General features: G+C 54.1%; 2 protein-coding genes across 4 annotated transcripts in view; both read right to left on the minus strand.

The window, feature by feature from the left end:
- CACNA1S (calcium voltage-gated channel subunit alpha1 S) overlaps positions 1-7,421 on the minus strand; it is an 87,079-nt gene extending 79,658 nt beyond the window's left edge. The window contains exon 1 of the mRNA XM_074935826.1: positions 7,183-7,421. Coding sequence (XP_074791927.1) covers positions 7,183-7,343 — 161 coding nt within the window. The 5' untranslated portion in view covers positions 7,344-7,421. The remainder of the gene's footprint in view (positions 1-7,182) is intronic.
- Positions 7,422-13,861: 6,440 nt separating this feature from the next.
- Positions 13,862-17,861, minus strand: part of LOC141975659 (alpha-1,6-mannosyl-glycoprotein 4-beta-N-acetylglucosaminyltransferase-like) — a 28,210-nt gene continuing 24,210 nt past the window's right edge. For all 3 annotated transcript variants that reach the window (XM_074936211.1, XM_074936212.1, XM_074936210.1), the window contains one exon: positions 13,862-16,148. In XM_074936211.1, the coding sequence (XP_074792312.1) occupies positions 15,004-16,148 (1,145 nt within the window). In that variant the 3' untranslated portion in view covers positions 13,862-15,003. The remainder of the gene's footprint in view (positions 16,149-17,861) is intronic.

The raw sequence follows: 17,861 nt of genomic DNA on the forward strand, positions 1-17,861 counted from the left end.
TAGGGCCTGGGGTGCCAGGGAGGTGAGAAGCTGACCCCCGGTGGGCAGAGACAAGGCTCCCTCATGCAAAGGGCAGGTGGTAGCAAGGTGCCTCCCCACCCCGGGTACCCCGGCTGTGAAGCGTCACAGCTGGGCACAGAATTCATTCCTTTGCATTTAGGGAGTGGCTGGAAGCGTCCCCAGCCCAGGGAGCATTTCATGCATATTTGCCCAAGTTTGTGAACATTCAAACTCTGCTGCTTTTTGGCCCCAAGGCGTTGGCAAGTCTGGGGGCTGCAGGTCAGGACTGAGGGGCAGTGGCAGAGCTGTGTTTGGGGAGCTGGGGGACAGGGCTGGGTGTGTGGGGTTTGCCTTGCACCTACCTGCCCCCTGGTTGGCCCGGGACTCCTCTCCGCTCCCTTGTGACAGAGACAGGAAAAGCAAAACGAAAGCAGGTTCTTGAATCAACATCTCCACTTGCTCCTCTGCCAAGGCAAGACCCAGAGCCCCGGGAAGCGGGGAGGGCAGGGAAGTGATGGTCGCTGGGCAATTTTACAAGGGAAACAATCCAAATGCTCTCCAGCCATTTAGCAGATCCAGTCACCCCTCTGCTCAACAGCCCGGGGGACGGTGCTGGGGAGAGCCCATCCTGTGCCCGCCGTGTATGTGGAGGTGGATCGGAGATAGCGGGGGAGGTTGGGGAGGGGGTGTCGCAGGTCACACAGCTTGTGTCCCTCTGTCATCCCACCCATGGAGCATGCTGGGTTTCCTTTCATGGGGCCAGGCTGAGAACAAGAGGGCAAAGATTCAATCCAGGGGAAGCAGCGTGGCCTGGCTAGGGGATGGGGCAAAGGCCTAAGACACGTCAGCTGCTGCAGACAGTGACAGCCAGAGTGGCCCAGCCATTGGGCTAAAGATCACATCACACCTGTTGCCACTGCACGGCTGGGGACCATCCACAGTGATGACAGGCTGGGCCCCGACGGCCACGCTGCTCCTGGGACACTCACCCTGCAGAGGAGTTTAGCGGGCGACTGATCCTCAGAGTGGGGCTCCCCAGGGCCAGACCCCCAACAAGGCACTCCTCCCCTCCCTGGAATTCAACTGTGCCCACCCGAGTCTCTGCCTGCCAGGGCATGGTGCAAACCACCCGTTTGCTCAAGCATCTGCCTGATGAGGGCTGTGGGGACAGGGAGGGATTGATAGGAGTCATCTTTCAATTACCGCGTGCTGGCCCGTTCTGCAGCATTGTCCCACGCGCTTCTGCACCCGGGGGGAACAGCATAAAGCAGAAGCAAGGCGGAGGACAAGGTGTGATGCCTCCATCCTTAGTCCCTTCCCTCTGAGCTCCATTTATTATCTCAACAACTACAAACTCACCCAAGGAAAACAAAACTGCCCCAGCTGGAGCTTTCTACCCAGCCACAGTGCCTGGGGCTTCTCTCCAGCGGCTCCTGCCAGCAACTGTCCTTTGCTGCAACATCTCTCTGCAGACCCCACGTCCCTGCCCCTCCTTAGAGTGAACTAAGCACCTGTCTCCCCTCGGCTAGATCTTATTAGTGAACAGTGCCAGCTGGTCACAGGCCTCCAGCCCTTAAAGGGGCAGGCAGCCCTGTTACACAGGCCAAACGAAACACCTGCAGCTCTTTAGATAGCTTTGGTAAAGAGAGCCATGTATGTCCGTGATGATGTCTTTCCACAAAGAACCAGCCCCTTCGCCCTGTGGATTAAATCTCCCGGCCCTTCAGCATCTGCCTGCTGCCTAGACCTGCCGTAATCAGCTGACAAGGAGGCCACTGGCTGCTAAAGATGATCCTCTACTGCCTTAATTTTAGTCACGTGCCCAAGGTGGACATGCTGGCAGTCTGTATATTTCACCCCACACTTTATTGTCAATCACCAGCAGCAGCCTCCGGTAGCCCTTCCGTCCCAGGCTCTCAGGGCTTTAAAAACTCAAGTCCCTTCCCCACCGTCTCATTTCCCTCATTTGCTCCCTGGAAATAACGATGTTGCCCTGTCTCTGCCCGGTGTGTGAAGATCTGCAGAGGGAAAGCGCTCGTGAGTTGTTACAATGAATGAAACCTCCCCTTCCCTAGGGTTAGTCTCCGCTTCTCCGGAAGAGTTAAAGGAGGGACACAGGGATCGAGCGACCCACCTGAAGTCACACCCAAAGTCAGTGGCGGAAATGGAAACAGAACCCAGGAATCCTGATTCCTGGTCCCCTGCTTCGCCCACTGCATGGGCTGCCTTTTGTCCCGCAAGGACGGAAGGAGCCTGGGACCGTTCTCTGTGCCTCTGCTATTTGGGGATTTACTCTACGTAGTTCCCTCTCAGATACTTCTCTAGGGAGTATTACCTAGTGGCTGGAGCAGGGGCCTAGGAGCCAGGATCTCTGTTCCTGATTCTGGACCTAACCTACTGCATGTCCGGGTCTTAACCCCTCTGCGGCTGAAGTGCCGAGGGGTGCCAGCCTGGCCCCTTTCGCTAGCAGGAAATGCACCCAAGTTAAACCAGTACAGACGCTTGGGATCCTGTGGGGGCAGGTTTCCCTCCTGGCTTCTCTCCATTTATGACTCCGGTAAAGCCCTTTGAGAGCATCACCTCTGCCCTGGCAGCAGCAGCAGCCCGCATCATAAACCTGTCTCTAGCTGCAGCCTAAATCACACCAAGCCTGGAAATTTGCTGGCTTTTATGGCCAGGTTCTCTGGGGCATGACAGGGAGCAAGCTCCACCAGGCACCGGATAAGCAACCTGCCTTCTGAGCACTGGGAAGCGAGGGTGGCATCCAGGTCCCATGTATACCAGTAATGGGGCACATGTCCCCACATCACAGCCCCCAGCACCCCAACACTCACAAATCCCACCCCGTACACCCCCAGAACGCTCACAAAGCTCGGTTACAATTAACCCCCTACCAAGCAACTGGCCTGACCTTTGAGCAAATGCTACCTTGAGTGGGCCAAAACTAGGCCACTTCCTCTCGTTGCAACCCCCAAAGCAATAAACCAGGTGAACCAGGGGCATTGTGGGTATAAATAGTACCCAGTGCATTATGGGTATAAATAGAACCTGCTGCATTGTGGGTACCAGTGTAACCTGATGCTGCAGAGGACTCTCTCTCACACACATGCTGTCCCCTACCCTGTTTGCAGTGACTGCTTCTTTGACCTTCCTGCTGGCGCACCTGTCTCTTTCCTCCTTCCAGTCTAGAGCTCCCTGGACATAGCAGACCCATTCGCTCTCATGGCTACTATGGTTCTGAGGTTACGGCAGTGACCTAAGGGTCATAGGTTCTAGTCCCAGATGTGCTGCTGATTTGCAGGCTGACCCTGAGCTAGTCACTTCTGCTTTCGGTGTCTCTTGTCCCATGTGCAGCTTCAGGGCACTACTCCCATTACAGCCGCTTGGGGCAGTTGTGAGAATTAATTCATTAAATGTTTGTAAAGCAGTGAGACAGCCTTGGGCAAAGGCAGCCCAGAGCGTTATTATTAAAAGGATAAAAAAACAACAACACCAGGTCCCATAGCCCTTTGCATTGGGTAGGACAGGGATTGCTCACTCCCCACTGAAATGCAGCCACTTCTGGGGTGGAACACTGCATGGGAGGGAGGAGGAGTCAATAACAGCTATGATGCAGGAAGGATTTTAAGGAGTGTGATACAGCATGGCCAGAAGGCAGCAGGAGAGTGATCCTATTGGGATCCGGGAAAGGGGTGAAGCCGTCCACTGCTAAAGGATCCCCCCCAGCCTAAGAGGGGGATCCACAGGACCTGGATACCAAATAAATCCAGGGGACAACTAATGAAATAACAGGGACAGGAGTGCGGTCAAAGGGTCAAACGAAGGGAACCGGACGGGGACACCGAGCAGAGAACGCCAGACAGCTCCCACTGCTCCTAAAAGGCAACAAGGGAGTCAGTGGACACCGCCCAGAGGAACTCTGCCCAGATACGTGCATGGACCGAGGATCGGAAAGGGGCCCCACAGTCACAGGAGACTCCATCGGCCAACCTCCTCACTCTGGTTTTATAGATGGCCATTTTAGCTAGGGCCAGGAGGAGGTTGACCAGGAGCCCCGTGACTTTGTGGGGCCGCAGATAGGGAGTGCATAAATAAGAAGGTGAAGGGAAAAGTGCAGCCAAAAACATAATAAAATATTGGTGAGGAGCCGGAATAGGGGCTGCAGCCTGGCACACTCCAGATATATGTGCGCCAGGGTTTCCCTCACGCCGCAAAAGGGGCAGGTCTGGGATAGGGGTGAACTGCGCCAAGTACATGCCCGTGCTCACGGCTCCGTGAAGGAGCCACCAACTGATATCCCCGGCGGGCCTCGGGACCAAGGTGGAATAGAGGCCGGCCCACTGGGGCTCCTCACCCTCCGAAGGTGGCAGGAGGTCCCGCCATTTTGTATCGGGGCGGGACACCAGGGTGATGGCGACAGCAGGAGAGTGATCTAGGAGAGAGATGTAAGTCCCAGGATGAGGAGAAGCCTTATTCCCTGTAGAGGGAAGAAAGGTTTCTATAGATTAATTAAAAGCACCTGAAGCCAGTCACCTGATAACCCCCCCCCCCCCCGCTTCAATCAGCCAGGGGAAGGAGTTGGAGCAGAGTGGTTTGCAGTTGGAGCAGAGAGCAGTTTGGAGGAGTTGAAGTGGAGGAGAGTTTGGAGAAGTGCCGTGGCTGGCTGGAAGACCAAGACCCGGCCAAGACCAAGACCCGGGTAAAGAGACACCCGGCTTGTGCGGAAAGAGAGGGCAGGAAGCCCCACAAGCTGAAGAGCAGGAGAGGGAAGTAGCCCAGGGGAAGGAAGCAGGAGTTCAAGTGGTTTACTGCTAACCCTAGGGCCCCTGGGCTGGGACCTGGAGTAGAGGGCAGGCCTGGGTCCCTCCCTCTCCACTACCCATCTCTGGGTTACTAGTGGGACAGTAAATACCCTAGTTCAGGGGCAGGAAACTGAGCCCTGAACTCCCCCCCACCCCCGAAGAAGAGGAAGCGTGGGACCCATCATAATCGTACCGGCAATTTGCCACACGCGGCAGAACGTGCCAAACTGGAGCGTACCCAAGACAAAGGCCCCATGAGCCATTTCTTCCCAAAGGTACCACAAAGCCTTCGATGGCCGTGCCCCACACTTCAGGTCTGATCCAGCAGCGCGGGGCACCCGGCTGGCGCAGTGCTTCAGTACCGAGTCCGAGAGAGAAGCCTGCAGCCCACAGTACAGGGACCCTGATGGCCAGCCAGCCAGCGTGTGCCCATAGGACGACCCCCCCTCTCCCTTGTTACATTGATTTCCCCAGCAGTGGGATAGCGCCCTCAAGTCAAGAAAGGACCCATACGACATGCCTGATGGCCAGACTGCAGCCTAGTACACCTGGGGTGAATCTGGGCCCCTCGGGGTCCTAAAACCAACAGCCTCCGTCATTTGAGCTAATGGAGCAAGGCCCAGCTCGTTACATATATTCAGCGATGGACACGGTTGGAGGCAGAATGCCGCTGACTGCCAAGGAGATTGTGGCGCCCAAGTCCCTACTGAAAAGGATATGTAGGCTTCTGAGCACAGCAGTGCCTAAATCCCTTCCCAATTCCGGGCCTCGGGCTATTAGCTGGAAGCAGCCGCAGCTGCCCTGTAGCACTCTCTGCAGGCCACGCCTGGCACTGCAGGCACTCCCTGCCTCCCTTTCCTCCTCTGAGGTGGCCCCCAACCTTCAGCCTTCCCCACACAGGCTGGAGGTGGCGATGGGCCCAGCCTCCAGCCAAGTCTGTAACTACAATTTCACCCCTTCCAGGGTAACAAGAATCCAAACACACAAAAGGTTCTTCCGGCCCGCATGGGCTCCACTTCAGCCCCCCCGCTGGGGCTTAGCTCCCAACCCCTCTGGGCTGCCGTGCCCTCATCCCTGCTCCAGGGTCCAGATCTGAGGCCAGAAGGGCCCAATGTGGCCATGTGGTTTGACCCCCTGTATCACACAGGGCCTGAACTCATTCCTCTTTGAGCGAGAGCGAGCTTTTAGCAGAGCAGGGATCAGAGAGAGGAGAGCCTAGGGGAGTGCTGGATGGAGAGGGCAAGGTGTGGGGGAAAGACAGAGCAAGAAGGAGAGAAAAAGGGAGAAGGAAAGAAAGAGGGAGAGAGAAGGGAATGGCGGAGGGGCAGGCAGAGCCATCCATCTGTGATGTCAGACAGCAGCTGCGGGCGAGCTGCCGACGCACTGGCTGAGCTATTCCAAGCAGCTCGCAGAGTCCCTCTCAGTCGCTCCCCCCGCCACACACTTTACTTTCCCGGCCTGACATTTTCTCCCCGACGCCCCGCTCCGGGCCACCTCCACCTTTTTCCCTTTCCTGCCTCCCGAGCGAAGCACATCCTCTCCCCACCACACCCCGATCCCTGCCCCGGCTTCTCCAATCAGCCGGCACCTTCCCGCCACCGGCACGCAATGCACCCTTGGCACAGGTGCCCCCTGCCCCTGCGTGTCGGTTCTCTCCTCCTCGCTGGTTGATTCGCTCGCATTCCTTCCCCAAGATGGTTTCTGCCTTCCTTGGATTCCCGCCAGCACCTTCCCTCCTGAAGTGAAAGCAACGTCTCCCCTACTGCCTCCTCGCCTGGCTGCACAACGCATGGGAGAGGGGAACCCCTGCGATTATTTCCCATGGCCCCATCTTTGCTTGGTACCAAAGAGACTGAACAGAAGCCGCAGTGTCCCTGATCCAAACCTCCTCCGTTTCTCTCACCCAAACAGCCCCCTTCCACTGAGCACATCAATTACCATCTGCGACCTCGCCCCAAGAAAACACAGGCCAGATCCTGATCTCCCTGACTCCAGCTTTATGCCACTGAGTGCAGCGGGATCACAGAATCGGGCCCCTCATTCCTTCTCATGTATATTTAGCCTTTTCTTGGCCTCCCCTGCTCTTTCGCATCGCCAGCAAGACAGACTGTACAAACAGGCACTTCGTCAGCCGTCCAGAACAGGGGAACCAGATCTATCGCTCACCGAATGTAAAAACCTGTCCACACCCACCAAATGGCCCCAAACATTCTCCCCCGTGCCTTGGGCACGCACTTTCCTCTAGCTCGCCGCTGCGTTGAGGCAGTCCCTCCGCATGCTTTCCAATGCCCCCTTCGTTTTGCCGGGTGTTGGCCTCCCGTGTTTCTAGACACCCCCACGCAGGTCCCGTCTCCCCTCCCCGCCTGGACGGAAAGGATACTTCCATTCCACAATGCCGATGCAGGCTTTCCGCAGCGGGTGCTGAAGGGTTAAGCAGAACAGAGCCCTGGCTGGTCGGGGGGCTGCGGGTGGCACCGGTTTCTTCGACTTTTCTCTCTGTTGCTTTTTCTTCTGATCATCCTGGGCAGAAGCAGGCTCCATGATCTTCCTTCCCTAGCTGCCTCCTCCAGCCGTTCTCCTCCTGTCCCCTCCTCCCACAGATGAGACCCCCGTCCTCTGCCCGAAGCCCCTTCTGGTTCTCTTCTGCCGAGCCAGTCTCCTCGGTGCAGAGGGGGAAGGCGGGGGGGTGCCTGGAAAGTGCACTCACACATACACAAATGCACCAGGCATGAGTTTAAAATTAGACACCGTCCCCGCTCCCTGGTGCTGTCAGAGTTCCTGAGACAGCAAAAGAAGCCCAGCAGCTGTTGCTTATCCCAAAGCCGGTAACTGCTTCCCAGGCTTCAGCTCCAGGTTAGGAGTGGGGGTGAGGGACCCAATTCCAGAGGGAAATACCCCAAGAAAAACCCTCTTCATCCCACTTCAGCTCTCTCCCTGGCCCTCTGCCCCGTCTCCCTCTGGCTTCTGAAGCAGCCCAAGGAATCATCAGGCTGTTTAAACAACACAAGTCGCCTGCTTTGTCCAGCTGGGCCCACGGTGCGTATGAAGAATGGAGTATCAGTCCTCACTTGGGTTGGGTGACTGCGGCAGATAAATCCTACCGGAATAGCGATGGGCATTTGGAAATGGATTCGCCTCTCCCGTCTGGTGTTTGCTTTCCAGTGATCCTTCCAGCCAGTGTGTTTGTTGGGACAAACATTCCCCGTCAAAGCAAATGTTGTTATTAACCAGAATCAGGGAGTGTATGGAAACCCCGCTCTGCTAGGCGCTGCATGTACATGAGAGAGAATCCCTGTCCCAACAAGCCTAGAATCTAACCAGACACGAGTGGGAGGAAGTTAGACTTCTGATCCCCATTTTGCAGAAGAGGAACAGAGCGGGGCAGGCCAGATCCTCGAAAGGATTCAGGCATCTGAGCTCAATGAGAATCAGGCACCTAACTTCCTTTGCAGATCTGGGTCAAAGTCCCACAGGAGCAGAGCCAGGAACAGAACACAGATCTCCCGAGCCCCGCGCCAGGGCGGGAACCCCAAAAGTCTCCTTCCGCACTGCAGAGTAGCCACAGAAAGCACATGCCGAACTCGGAGCTTTTGCCCCTGGATCCTGACTGTAACTAGCAGGCACTTCTCCAAGGCCCGCAAAGGAGGGGGGGTCAGCAGTGCCGTTAGCCTCATCCAGAGCGAGGAACACAGCCCATGTCTCCTTCTGCCTCCGCTCGGCTGCCGGGGAAATTCAGTGCTTCCTAAGGATGGTTAAGCTCAGGCTGCCAAGGGAGGTTGTGGAATCTCCATCATTGGGGATTTTTAAGAGCAGGTTGAACACACACCTGCCAGGGCTGGTCTAGGTTTACTTGGCCCTGCCTCAGTGCAAGGGGGCTGCACTTGATGACTTCCCAAGGTCCCTTCCAGCCCCACATTTCAAGGATTCTATAGGGCTTGTTCTGGATTTCACCCCCTAAAAGGGTCTAGGACTGGCTAGCACCAACACCCAACACCTTGTCTCACCCCTCCCTCGCATCGCTGAGTTTTACACTGTGTGATCTGCCTGCATGTCCCCTAGGGAAATGTCTGCATACAAACAGTTAAATACTCCAGGAGATGAATTAGACTTTGCCCTGCTACAGGGGCCTTTACCCTGGATGTGTTTTAAGAACATTACTAGATAATAATACCGAGCACCTACAGAGAGCCTTGTATCTGCAGATTTCAAAGCTCTTTAGAAAGGTGGGGCAGACGTATTATCCCCATTTCACAGGTGGGGAAACTGAGGCCTGGAGCGGCAACGTGCTCAGAGTCATGCAGCAAATCCACGGCAGAGCTGACAAAACAACCATCTCTCGCGCTTCTATAGCGCTTATTAACTCTGCTCTGTGAGCACTTGGCAAAGAAAGAACATGTCAGTGTCCCTATTTTACAAGCAGAGAAACTAGAGCCCCACGTGATTTGGGGATTGGCCCCACATCAGCCAACAGGCCAGGGACAGAACCCCCTTTCCCTGCCTTGCAGCTGGAGGTGCTAATCACTCTGCTACCACCCTGCTGCTCTCAGAGTATCCCTGCTACGGCTTATACCATCTCAGGATCATGTCATCCACCATGGAACTGCTTGGCTTGGGAGCATCCCAATTCACGGGCCAGCAGCCCCGGTGCAACACAGTCCTGAAGGAGAATCCCATAGCTACAGGCCTGGTAACCAATGGGGGGAGGGGAGACGCTGCAGCTGTTCCCGTCCATCGCTGCGTGCTCTGGGAGCATCAGCTCAGCTGTAAAGGGGTAAAATTAGCAACATTAATTCCACACACCCCCCCTCAATCATTTCCTGCATTTTAGGGTCAAATATTCCTCCCCACCCCCGACAAATGATGGGGTCCCTGGAGGCATCATGGGCTGCGTTCACCACATCTGACTGCAATCCTGAGTGGGACCCCATTTTGCCCTCCCTCCCTCCTTCTCCCACTAATCACTGTCCCCATGTCACTTGGGATTCAACCTATGAGCTCAGCTACGGCTGCAGCCCCAGCGGGGAGCTCTGAGCATCTCAGCCCTGTCCCCGTGCCCCTAGCAGCTGTTTGTGCAAGGGAGGGTCTCTGGGGACATCTCGTGGCCAGCCGGGGTGTGGCGAGCAGCTTGGAATTAGGATCATAGAAGATCAGGGTTGGAAGAGACCTCAGGAGGTCATCTAGTCCAACCCCCTGCTCAGAACAGGACCAAGCCCAACTAAATCATCCCAGCCAGGGCTTTGTCAAGCCTGACCTTAAAAACTTCTAAGGAAGGAGATTCCACCACCTCCCTAGGGAACGCATTCCAGTGCTTCACCACCCTCCTAGTGAAATAGTGTTTCCTAATATCCAACCTAGACCTCCTCCACTGCCACTTGAGACCATTGCTCCTTGTTCTGTCATCTTCCACCTCTAAAACCAGCCGAGCTCCATCCTCTTTGGACCCCCCTTCAGGTAGGTGAAGGCTGCTATCAAATCCCCCCTCATTCTTCTCTTCCGCAGACTAAAGAACCCCAGTTCCCTCAGCCTCTCCTCATACGTCATGTGCCCCAGACCCCTGATCATTTGCGTTGCCCTCCGCTGGACTCTCTCCAATTTGTCCACATCCCTTCTGTAGTGGGGGGGGGGCCCAAAACTGGACACAATACTCCAGGTGTGGCCTCACCAGTGCTGAATAGAGAGGAATAATCACTTCCCTCAATCTGCTGGCAATGCTCCTACTAATACAGCCCAAAATGCCATTGGCCTTCTTGGCAACAAGGGCACACTGCTGACTCATATCCAGCTTCTCATCCATTGTAATCCCCAGGTCCTTTTCTGCAGAACTGCTACTGTACCAGAATTGGTACACACACCTTGATTGATGGTTTTCCTCCACCCCAGTCACAGCTGTAAGTAATTGCACACACTGACTGATCACTGACTAGGTGTGTGCTTTTAAAGGCAGAGATCCAGCAGTGTGTGAATGGAAGGTCTAAGGAAGGTCTGCTTCCTGCCCCGTCCCATGCCTTTGGCCAGGAAGGATTAACCACAGAGTACTGACATTGGTGGTGGCTCCTGGGGGTTTCTAAGGCTCTATGTGAAGAAATATCAGGCCTACATGGCAAATTCAGAGGTGATGTTTTCATCCGGCCCTGGCTAGACAGACTCTGCCTCTGGCAGGGATACCGCCAGCCTTAGAAGACACTAGATCATCCTGAATGGTACCATGGGACCATCACGGAGCTGGATTTGCAGGTGCCTTTTTGTGGTTCAAGAGTTTGCAGGCTTTGCCTCAGCCCCAAACTGCCAAGGGAGATTCCTCCCAAACTGCCCCGTGTTAGGAGGCAAACTCTGTGCCAGCCCCGAGTTGCACGTGGCTCCCAATCAAATCCACCAGTTGGCCGGCTCACTTTGGAGGCCTGAGAGTCCTCAGCAGAGCCCAGTGGGTACTGTGGCATTCAGAGATCACACCCAGACCACAAAGGTGATTCTATTGATTTCAATGGAATTTAGAAGTCTAAATACCCTTGAGGATCTGGGCCTTGGTGCTGAAGGTGGTCACAAGCACTTCTGTGCCTAGTTTCAGCTGGCTGTGCAAAACAACAAGAGCTTCACGGCACCCTGCCCAGACTCTCTGTCTGGGAAGCTCAGCCCTTGAAGGCACAGCTCCCAATACCACATCTTCCCTTCCAAGCCAAAACTTAATAACAATAATGCTTAAAACCCCAACATTAATACAATACACAATTACACATACTGATAACCAACGTAATAACTACACAACAAGGTTCAATTCGTCTGCGAGATGCCCTGCACTGTTGCTTAGACCTGGGAGGTGTAATGTCTTGGCCCACATACACAGAAGTTAGGGGGGAGAAATCCCATCAATGGCTCTTGCTGGATGATTGTTAACCACCAAACAAAACAGCCACGTGCTGTTTACACACATTGCTATGCGCAGTGTCTGCATTTAGTCATGGTTACTCCTTTGAGCTCTAATACTGTTTCTAAGAACGTTTTTGGACTTGTTCAGAACCTGTATACTTTCATCCACCCCGTAGTTACCACAGCTCCGTCTCTAAAAAACTACAGAAGGACACCATGACACAGACAGAAGGGACTTCAAGCATCAATGGCAACGAATACAGTGGTCAAGAGACACGTCTTCTGGGTCCTCATGAAGTGCGCTGGTATTCACTCTGCCGAGCTTTGCAGGTCCCAGATGAATAGTTTTCTGTTACTAGAGGAACTTTCATCAATACTCAGCAGAATGCCAGCAAAGCAAGCGTGTCAGCAGAAGCAAAGGGGCTTGTGGTACAGATGGATTTCAAATTCACAACCTGCAGCTTGGTATTGTTGGCTGTGTGTATTATGCTATCCCTTTCTTGCAGGGGGAAAACACTGATTTTGCCTGTGCAATAAATGCAATAGAGAGTTGCTGAAAACTTTGCACAACCTGAGAATGGAAGAGAAGTTGCACGGGTACTTCGTAAAAGTTGAACAGCAAGCTTCTGAACTGAATCTGCAAATGCCAACTTCCAGGAACCAGCAAAAACTCTGGATCATTTTTACGGCAGTCACACCGCATCCTGCCGTTTGGAATCTTTAAAAGATAAAGTGGATTGCTTTTTCCCCTGCACTCAGGGCTGCAATAAGTGAAATCGCTGGACAATTTAATCCGCAAAGCTGTGGCCTATCTCACTGCAAAAAAACGGAAAACTGTTAATATATCGAAAGGGAAACTGAACGAAGAATTTCAGTGCAGAGTTCCTGAGATGCAGTATGATTTATTAGTACACCACACTGAACCTATTTGAAAGGCTCAGGAACCAGACAACGGAATATCTTTTCTGGAACTCATGAAGGTCTGTACAGAACATGACCTGGAACTTCTGTATCCTGACGGATTTGACCTATTGGTGCTTTTGGCACCATTATCTATTACAGTTGCAACTGCAGAAAACGGTTTTAGTGCTAAAAAGTGCAAACTTCATAGACTTTGCAGCAGCCTGACAGAAGTTGGTCTTCAGCAACTGTGAATTCTTGCAGTAAAGACTGACTTAACCAACAGTGTGAACACAGAAGAGGCTGTGGATACCTGTATTCAGATGGCTCCCCGGTGCACGGATTTTCGTTGCAATGGTGAATGTAGCACTGTTTATTTCTATGCAGATGGTAGGTGCGTGTGTTGATATGGTTTAATGTGTATAATATGTATGTGTTTAACTTGCCCCTCCAAAAGCGGTCAAATTGAAATTCCCACACATGCCCCTGCCCACCAGTGTCTCAGAGATGCGCTTCCCATTTGCTGAAACAGGAGTGAAAGCACAAGCAAGAGAAGCTCTTCAACCGGGGACTCCTCCCGGGTGCTGGCTCTGATTGCTGGGAGCATGCAGACCCAAAAGACGGCTTGGCAGGAGGTGTTGGGAACTCGATGGGCCGTAACAGCTTCCTGCCGCGTGCAGGGCGGACAGTCACGTTTTCCCACACTGCACCAGGAGCTAAAGTGGCCACAGTTGGCGACGGCGCTAGGAAGCCTGGGATAGGGTGGTTTGACTCCGGTTTCAGTACTGCAGTGTGGACGCTGGGGCCTGTGTCCTGAAATTGTAAACCTAGGGCATGGACACTCCCAAACGCAGGGTCCATGGACTCAAGTCCCACTAATCCCGGCTTACACTGCAGTGTAGACATGCCTCTGAGAGCTGGCTGCGAGTTTGGGTTGCCAGGCTCCAGTTTAGCATGTAGGCAAGGAGTGGAGGAGCGGGCCAGAAGTGCAGGCTGGCCTCTCGGTCGTCTGTGGAGCAGCACAGAAGCCAAGGCCCAGGGAGCCAGCTGTGTGTGCTTGGAACTGGCAACGAAGGGTGTGTCCTGGGAATACCCAGTGTTGCCAATTCCCACGATTGCATTGTGTCATGATGTCTAATACTCTTTATAAGTTCTAGCTCCTGAAGTCAAGTGAATATAAGAGAATCTCAGCTTGCACCTCAAACAAATATTAAGGGTTCTTCCCCCCCCCAGCCCCCGGTGGTGGAGAAAAGTTTAAAAACGTGACCCTAAAAGCTCAGACACCAGAAGGCAAGTGAAAAGAACCAAATATTTATTAAGTTTGTAAAAATCTCATGACTTTAAAGCCAATCTTGCGATTGTCTAAGGCTTGAGTCTAACCGTGGATACACTAGATGAATGCTGCCACAGAACGGAGGAGTTCTTGCCCCTGTATTTGGCCCCATGGTGCCAGGGGCCACACAAGGCCCTGCTTCTAGCATCTCAATTTGATTTGTGAAGAAGTCAGGAGTGAGGAGGGGGCTGGCAAGGAGGCTGTCTTGTCTGGTTAGATTGTAAGCACTTAAGGGCAGGGATTGTCTGCTACTCTGTGTTTGTACAGCACCTACCACAACCAGGCCCCGATTTTGGTTGGTTCCTAGGCACTGCTGTAATGAATGTGATTAATAACCTGCCCCTCTCACCATGAGTGTAGCCCCCTGGCATTCGGGGTACAGCATTTTGGCCGTCAGGCTGGAGAGGTTGGACACCCAGCTCTAAACTGTCATGGGTAGAGCAGGTCGGCTGTGAGCAGTAGGATCCTGAGCCAAGGTTTCCCACGTGGCCGCCTCTGCCCTGGGAGCAACCTCACCCGCTGGGGTGTTGATTTTGCCCATGTCTGGGCTAGAGTTCCCCGGTAGACCTGCTCCGAGCCAGGCACTGCCAGCTCTCCTGACCTCTCCAGAGCCCCAGCGGTCTGCTGCAAGCACCATTCCAGGTCTCGCTCCTGGGGTCTGGCCCAGCGGGACACCCTACCCGGGCCTGGTTCTGACTGCACGGCCCCCACAGGAAGCAGTTCAGAGGAGTCAGTCAGCTCTGTGGGGCCAGGCGGGGGGCCAGGCTCGCCGATACCTGGCAGTTAGTGCCCAATGACATAGGGTGCCCTGAGTATCAATGTGCTGCATTAGCTCCCATTTCTTGCCCACATGCACCATCCTGCCACGCTACCAGGGTCCTGCCGTGCCACTGCCCTGACCCTCACTGCCCCATCTTCCTTCCTCACTCAGCCCTGACTGTGTCTCCCCTGCAGGGTGCCATTGCCTGGGGGGGGGGCAGTGCCACCACCCTCCATTGCCCCTCATTGCACCAGACACCCCCAAACCGCTTGCTCGCCCCTGAGAAGGGAGGCCAGCTCCCTGCCGTGCAGGTCACCAGCAGTGCCTCTGTCCCTGCACCCCCTTTAGCTGTTTGGCGTGGTCCAGATGCTGATGCTGCGGATGATCAGCCATTCGCTCTGACTCTCCGTCACGAGGATCCGCACGCACTCCGTGGTGGCCATCGTGCTGTTCTCCAAGCCCCTCCGGTCAAAGTGTCCCTTCTCAAAGGCTCCGACGCGGGTGTACAGAGCACAGCCCGTGCCATTTCCTTGCCGCTGACGGCCCAGCTCCATGGCCCCCGCGTGGAGATAGTCGCTGTGGCGCTCCTTGGAGCCGGTGTGGACCTGGAGCCGTGAGATACGGGCAGGCTGGTGGAACACGATGGTGAAGTGGCTGCCGGCAGCTGGGGCTTTCCCCCAGAAGTACTCCGGCATCGTGCTGTAGGCCTTGCTGGGCAGGTAGGCTTCAAAGGTGTCTATGTCCGTGAACATCACAGCCGGGGGGTTGTCAGGCAGGTCCAAGGAATCTGCCTCGAAGTCATCGTCTTTCAGCCGGTTGATTGTCCCCTGGAAGGAGGAGTACAGGCCCATGTGCTGGAAGAGGGATGGCTTGAAGCGAATCACCTTCTTCTGGGTGAGCAGCAGGCGGAAGTGCCCCAGCAGCCAGTCACACGGCATTTCCTGGTAGAACAGCAGCAGGAACTGGGCCAGCTGGGGCAGGTCGCTGGAGTGGTAGAGTTTGCCAATGTAGCCCAGCTTGGAGAACTCCAGCATGACCCAGTAGGAGCCTTCCTGGGATGCCACTGCCTTCCTGATGGCCGTGAAGAAGGACTTGGAGCACTCCACATCGTCCTCAATCATGAGGTAGTAAGAGGAAAGGTTGGCAGAGAAGCTGAGGAGATAAGCATAGTCCACGTTCTGCTTGGATCTGAACTGCACTCGATCCTCGGCGTCATTGTAGTTCCTCTTCAGGCCTTCCAGGGGCGGGTAGCACTCCGGAAGGGCATGGATAACCAGCAGCTGGCCCCGGAGGAGGTGGGGAGTGAATCTTGCGGTAATGTCCATCACCACCTGGGTGTTCCACTCCGAGTCCGGATCAGCCAGGTGCACCACCACCACCATCTCCTCCAGCTCCTCCTGGGTTGACTGACTGAAGATGGACTTCAGCGTGTCCAGGAGGTAGTTTCCTCGCTTCCGCTTGACAGACGACAGCCCCACAGTGAGGAACTCTGAAACGCGGAGAGATGAAAGGACAGACATGAGCACCACTGACACGTCAGGAAGGCCCAGACCTTCATGGTATTTAGGTGCCTAACTCCCTTTGAAATCCAGGAGAGTTGGGCACCTAAATCCCCATGAGGGTGCGAGCCTAGCTGATTTCATCTGAAGCCAATAGCAGGTCCTTGTGTTTCAGCGCAGGCTGACGCCCTGTACTGTAGCCTTTAGGACTGTCTCAGAGGGTGGCTGGGCGTTTACGGGGAGTTGTGCCGAGCCTTACAGATGATGGATCGGCTACATCCCACCTGAGATGGATCCACAAGGGATCCGGTGATTATCGAAGCCAGCATGGCTCAACTGGGAAGAGGAGGGAAGGAAGGCCTGGGTCCAGCAGGAGAGCTACGGGAAGCAAGTTGGCTCCTGTGTGAGACGCTGGGGCAGGGTCTGACCCCCAGGCAAGTAGTCTGTAGAGTGGGAACTTGTAGGGAATAGGCAGGTCCCTGCAGGAGACTCCAGGTTAGGGGCAGAGATGACTGATGTGCTGCATTAGCATTGTGTGGCAGAAATAAAGCCGAAGCCCGAAGAAAAGGGCCTGGGGGTAGGGTCTGGGGGTAGGGTCCCTCCTGCCTGGGCTGTGAGGGGACAGGCGAGCAGCCTACAGAAGGTCTGAATGACATAAGAACGGCCATCCCGGGTCAGAGTGATGGTCCATCTAGCCCCGTAGCCTGTCTTTCAACAATCGCTGATGCCAGGTGCTTCAGAGGGAGCGAACAGAACAGGGCAATTATCGAGTGATCCATCCCCTGCCGCCCAGTCCCAGCTTCAGGCAGTGAGAGGTTTAGGGACACCCAGAGCATGGGGTTGCATTAGGGACACCCAGAGCATGTTAATAGCCATTGAACTTTCCTAATTCTTTTTTGTTCCCAATTATACTTTTGGCCTTCACACCGTCCCCTGGCAATGATTCCCACAGGTTGACTGTGTGTTCCGTGAAGAAATACTTCCTTTTGTTTGTTTTAAACCTGCTGCCAATTGATGTCACCAGGTGATCTTGTGTTATGTGAAAGGGTACATTACACTTCTTTAGTCACTTTCTCCACCCCAGTCATGATTTTACACACCTCTATCATATCCCCCCTTAGCCGTCTCGTTTCTAAGCTAAACAGCCAGTCTTCTTAATCTCTCCTCATCTGGAAGCTGTTCCACACCCCTAATCGTTTTTGTTGCCCTTCTCTGTACTTTTTCCAATTCTAATATATCTTTTTTGAGATGGAGTGACCAGAACTGCACGCAGTATTCAAGGTGTGGGTGTACAATGGCTTTATATAGTGGCATGATATTTTCTGGTGTATGGTTCCTAACGTTCTGTTCGCTTTTTTGACTGCTGCTGCACTTTGAGTGGATGTTTTCAGAGAATTCTCCACAATGACTCCAAGATCTCTTCCTTGAGTGGTAACAGCAAAATTAGATCCCATTTTGTATGTATAGTTGGGATTACGCTTTCTAATGTCCATTAATTTGCATTTATAAACATTGAATTTCATCTGCTATTTTGTTGCCTAGTCACCCAGTTAGTCTGCTGTGGACTTAACTATCTTGAGTAATTCTGTGTCAGACTTTGCCACCTCACTGTTTACCCCTTTTTCCAGATCATTTATGAATATGTTGAACCACATTGGTCCCCATTCAGATCCTTGGGGGACCCTGCTATATGCCTTTCTCCA

Source organism: Natator depressus, chromosome 21, assembly GCF_965152275.1.
Source record: "Natator depressus isolate rNatDep1 chromosome 21, rNatDep2.hap1, whole genome shotgun sequence".
Classification (NCBI taxonomy): Eukaryota; Metazoa; Chordata; order Testudines; family Cheloniidae; genus Natator; species Natator depressus.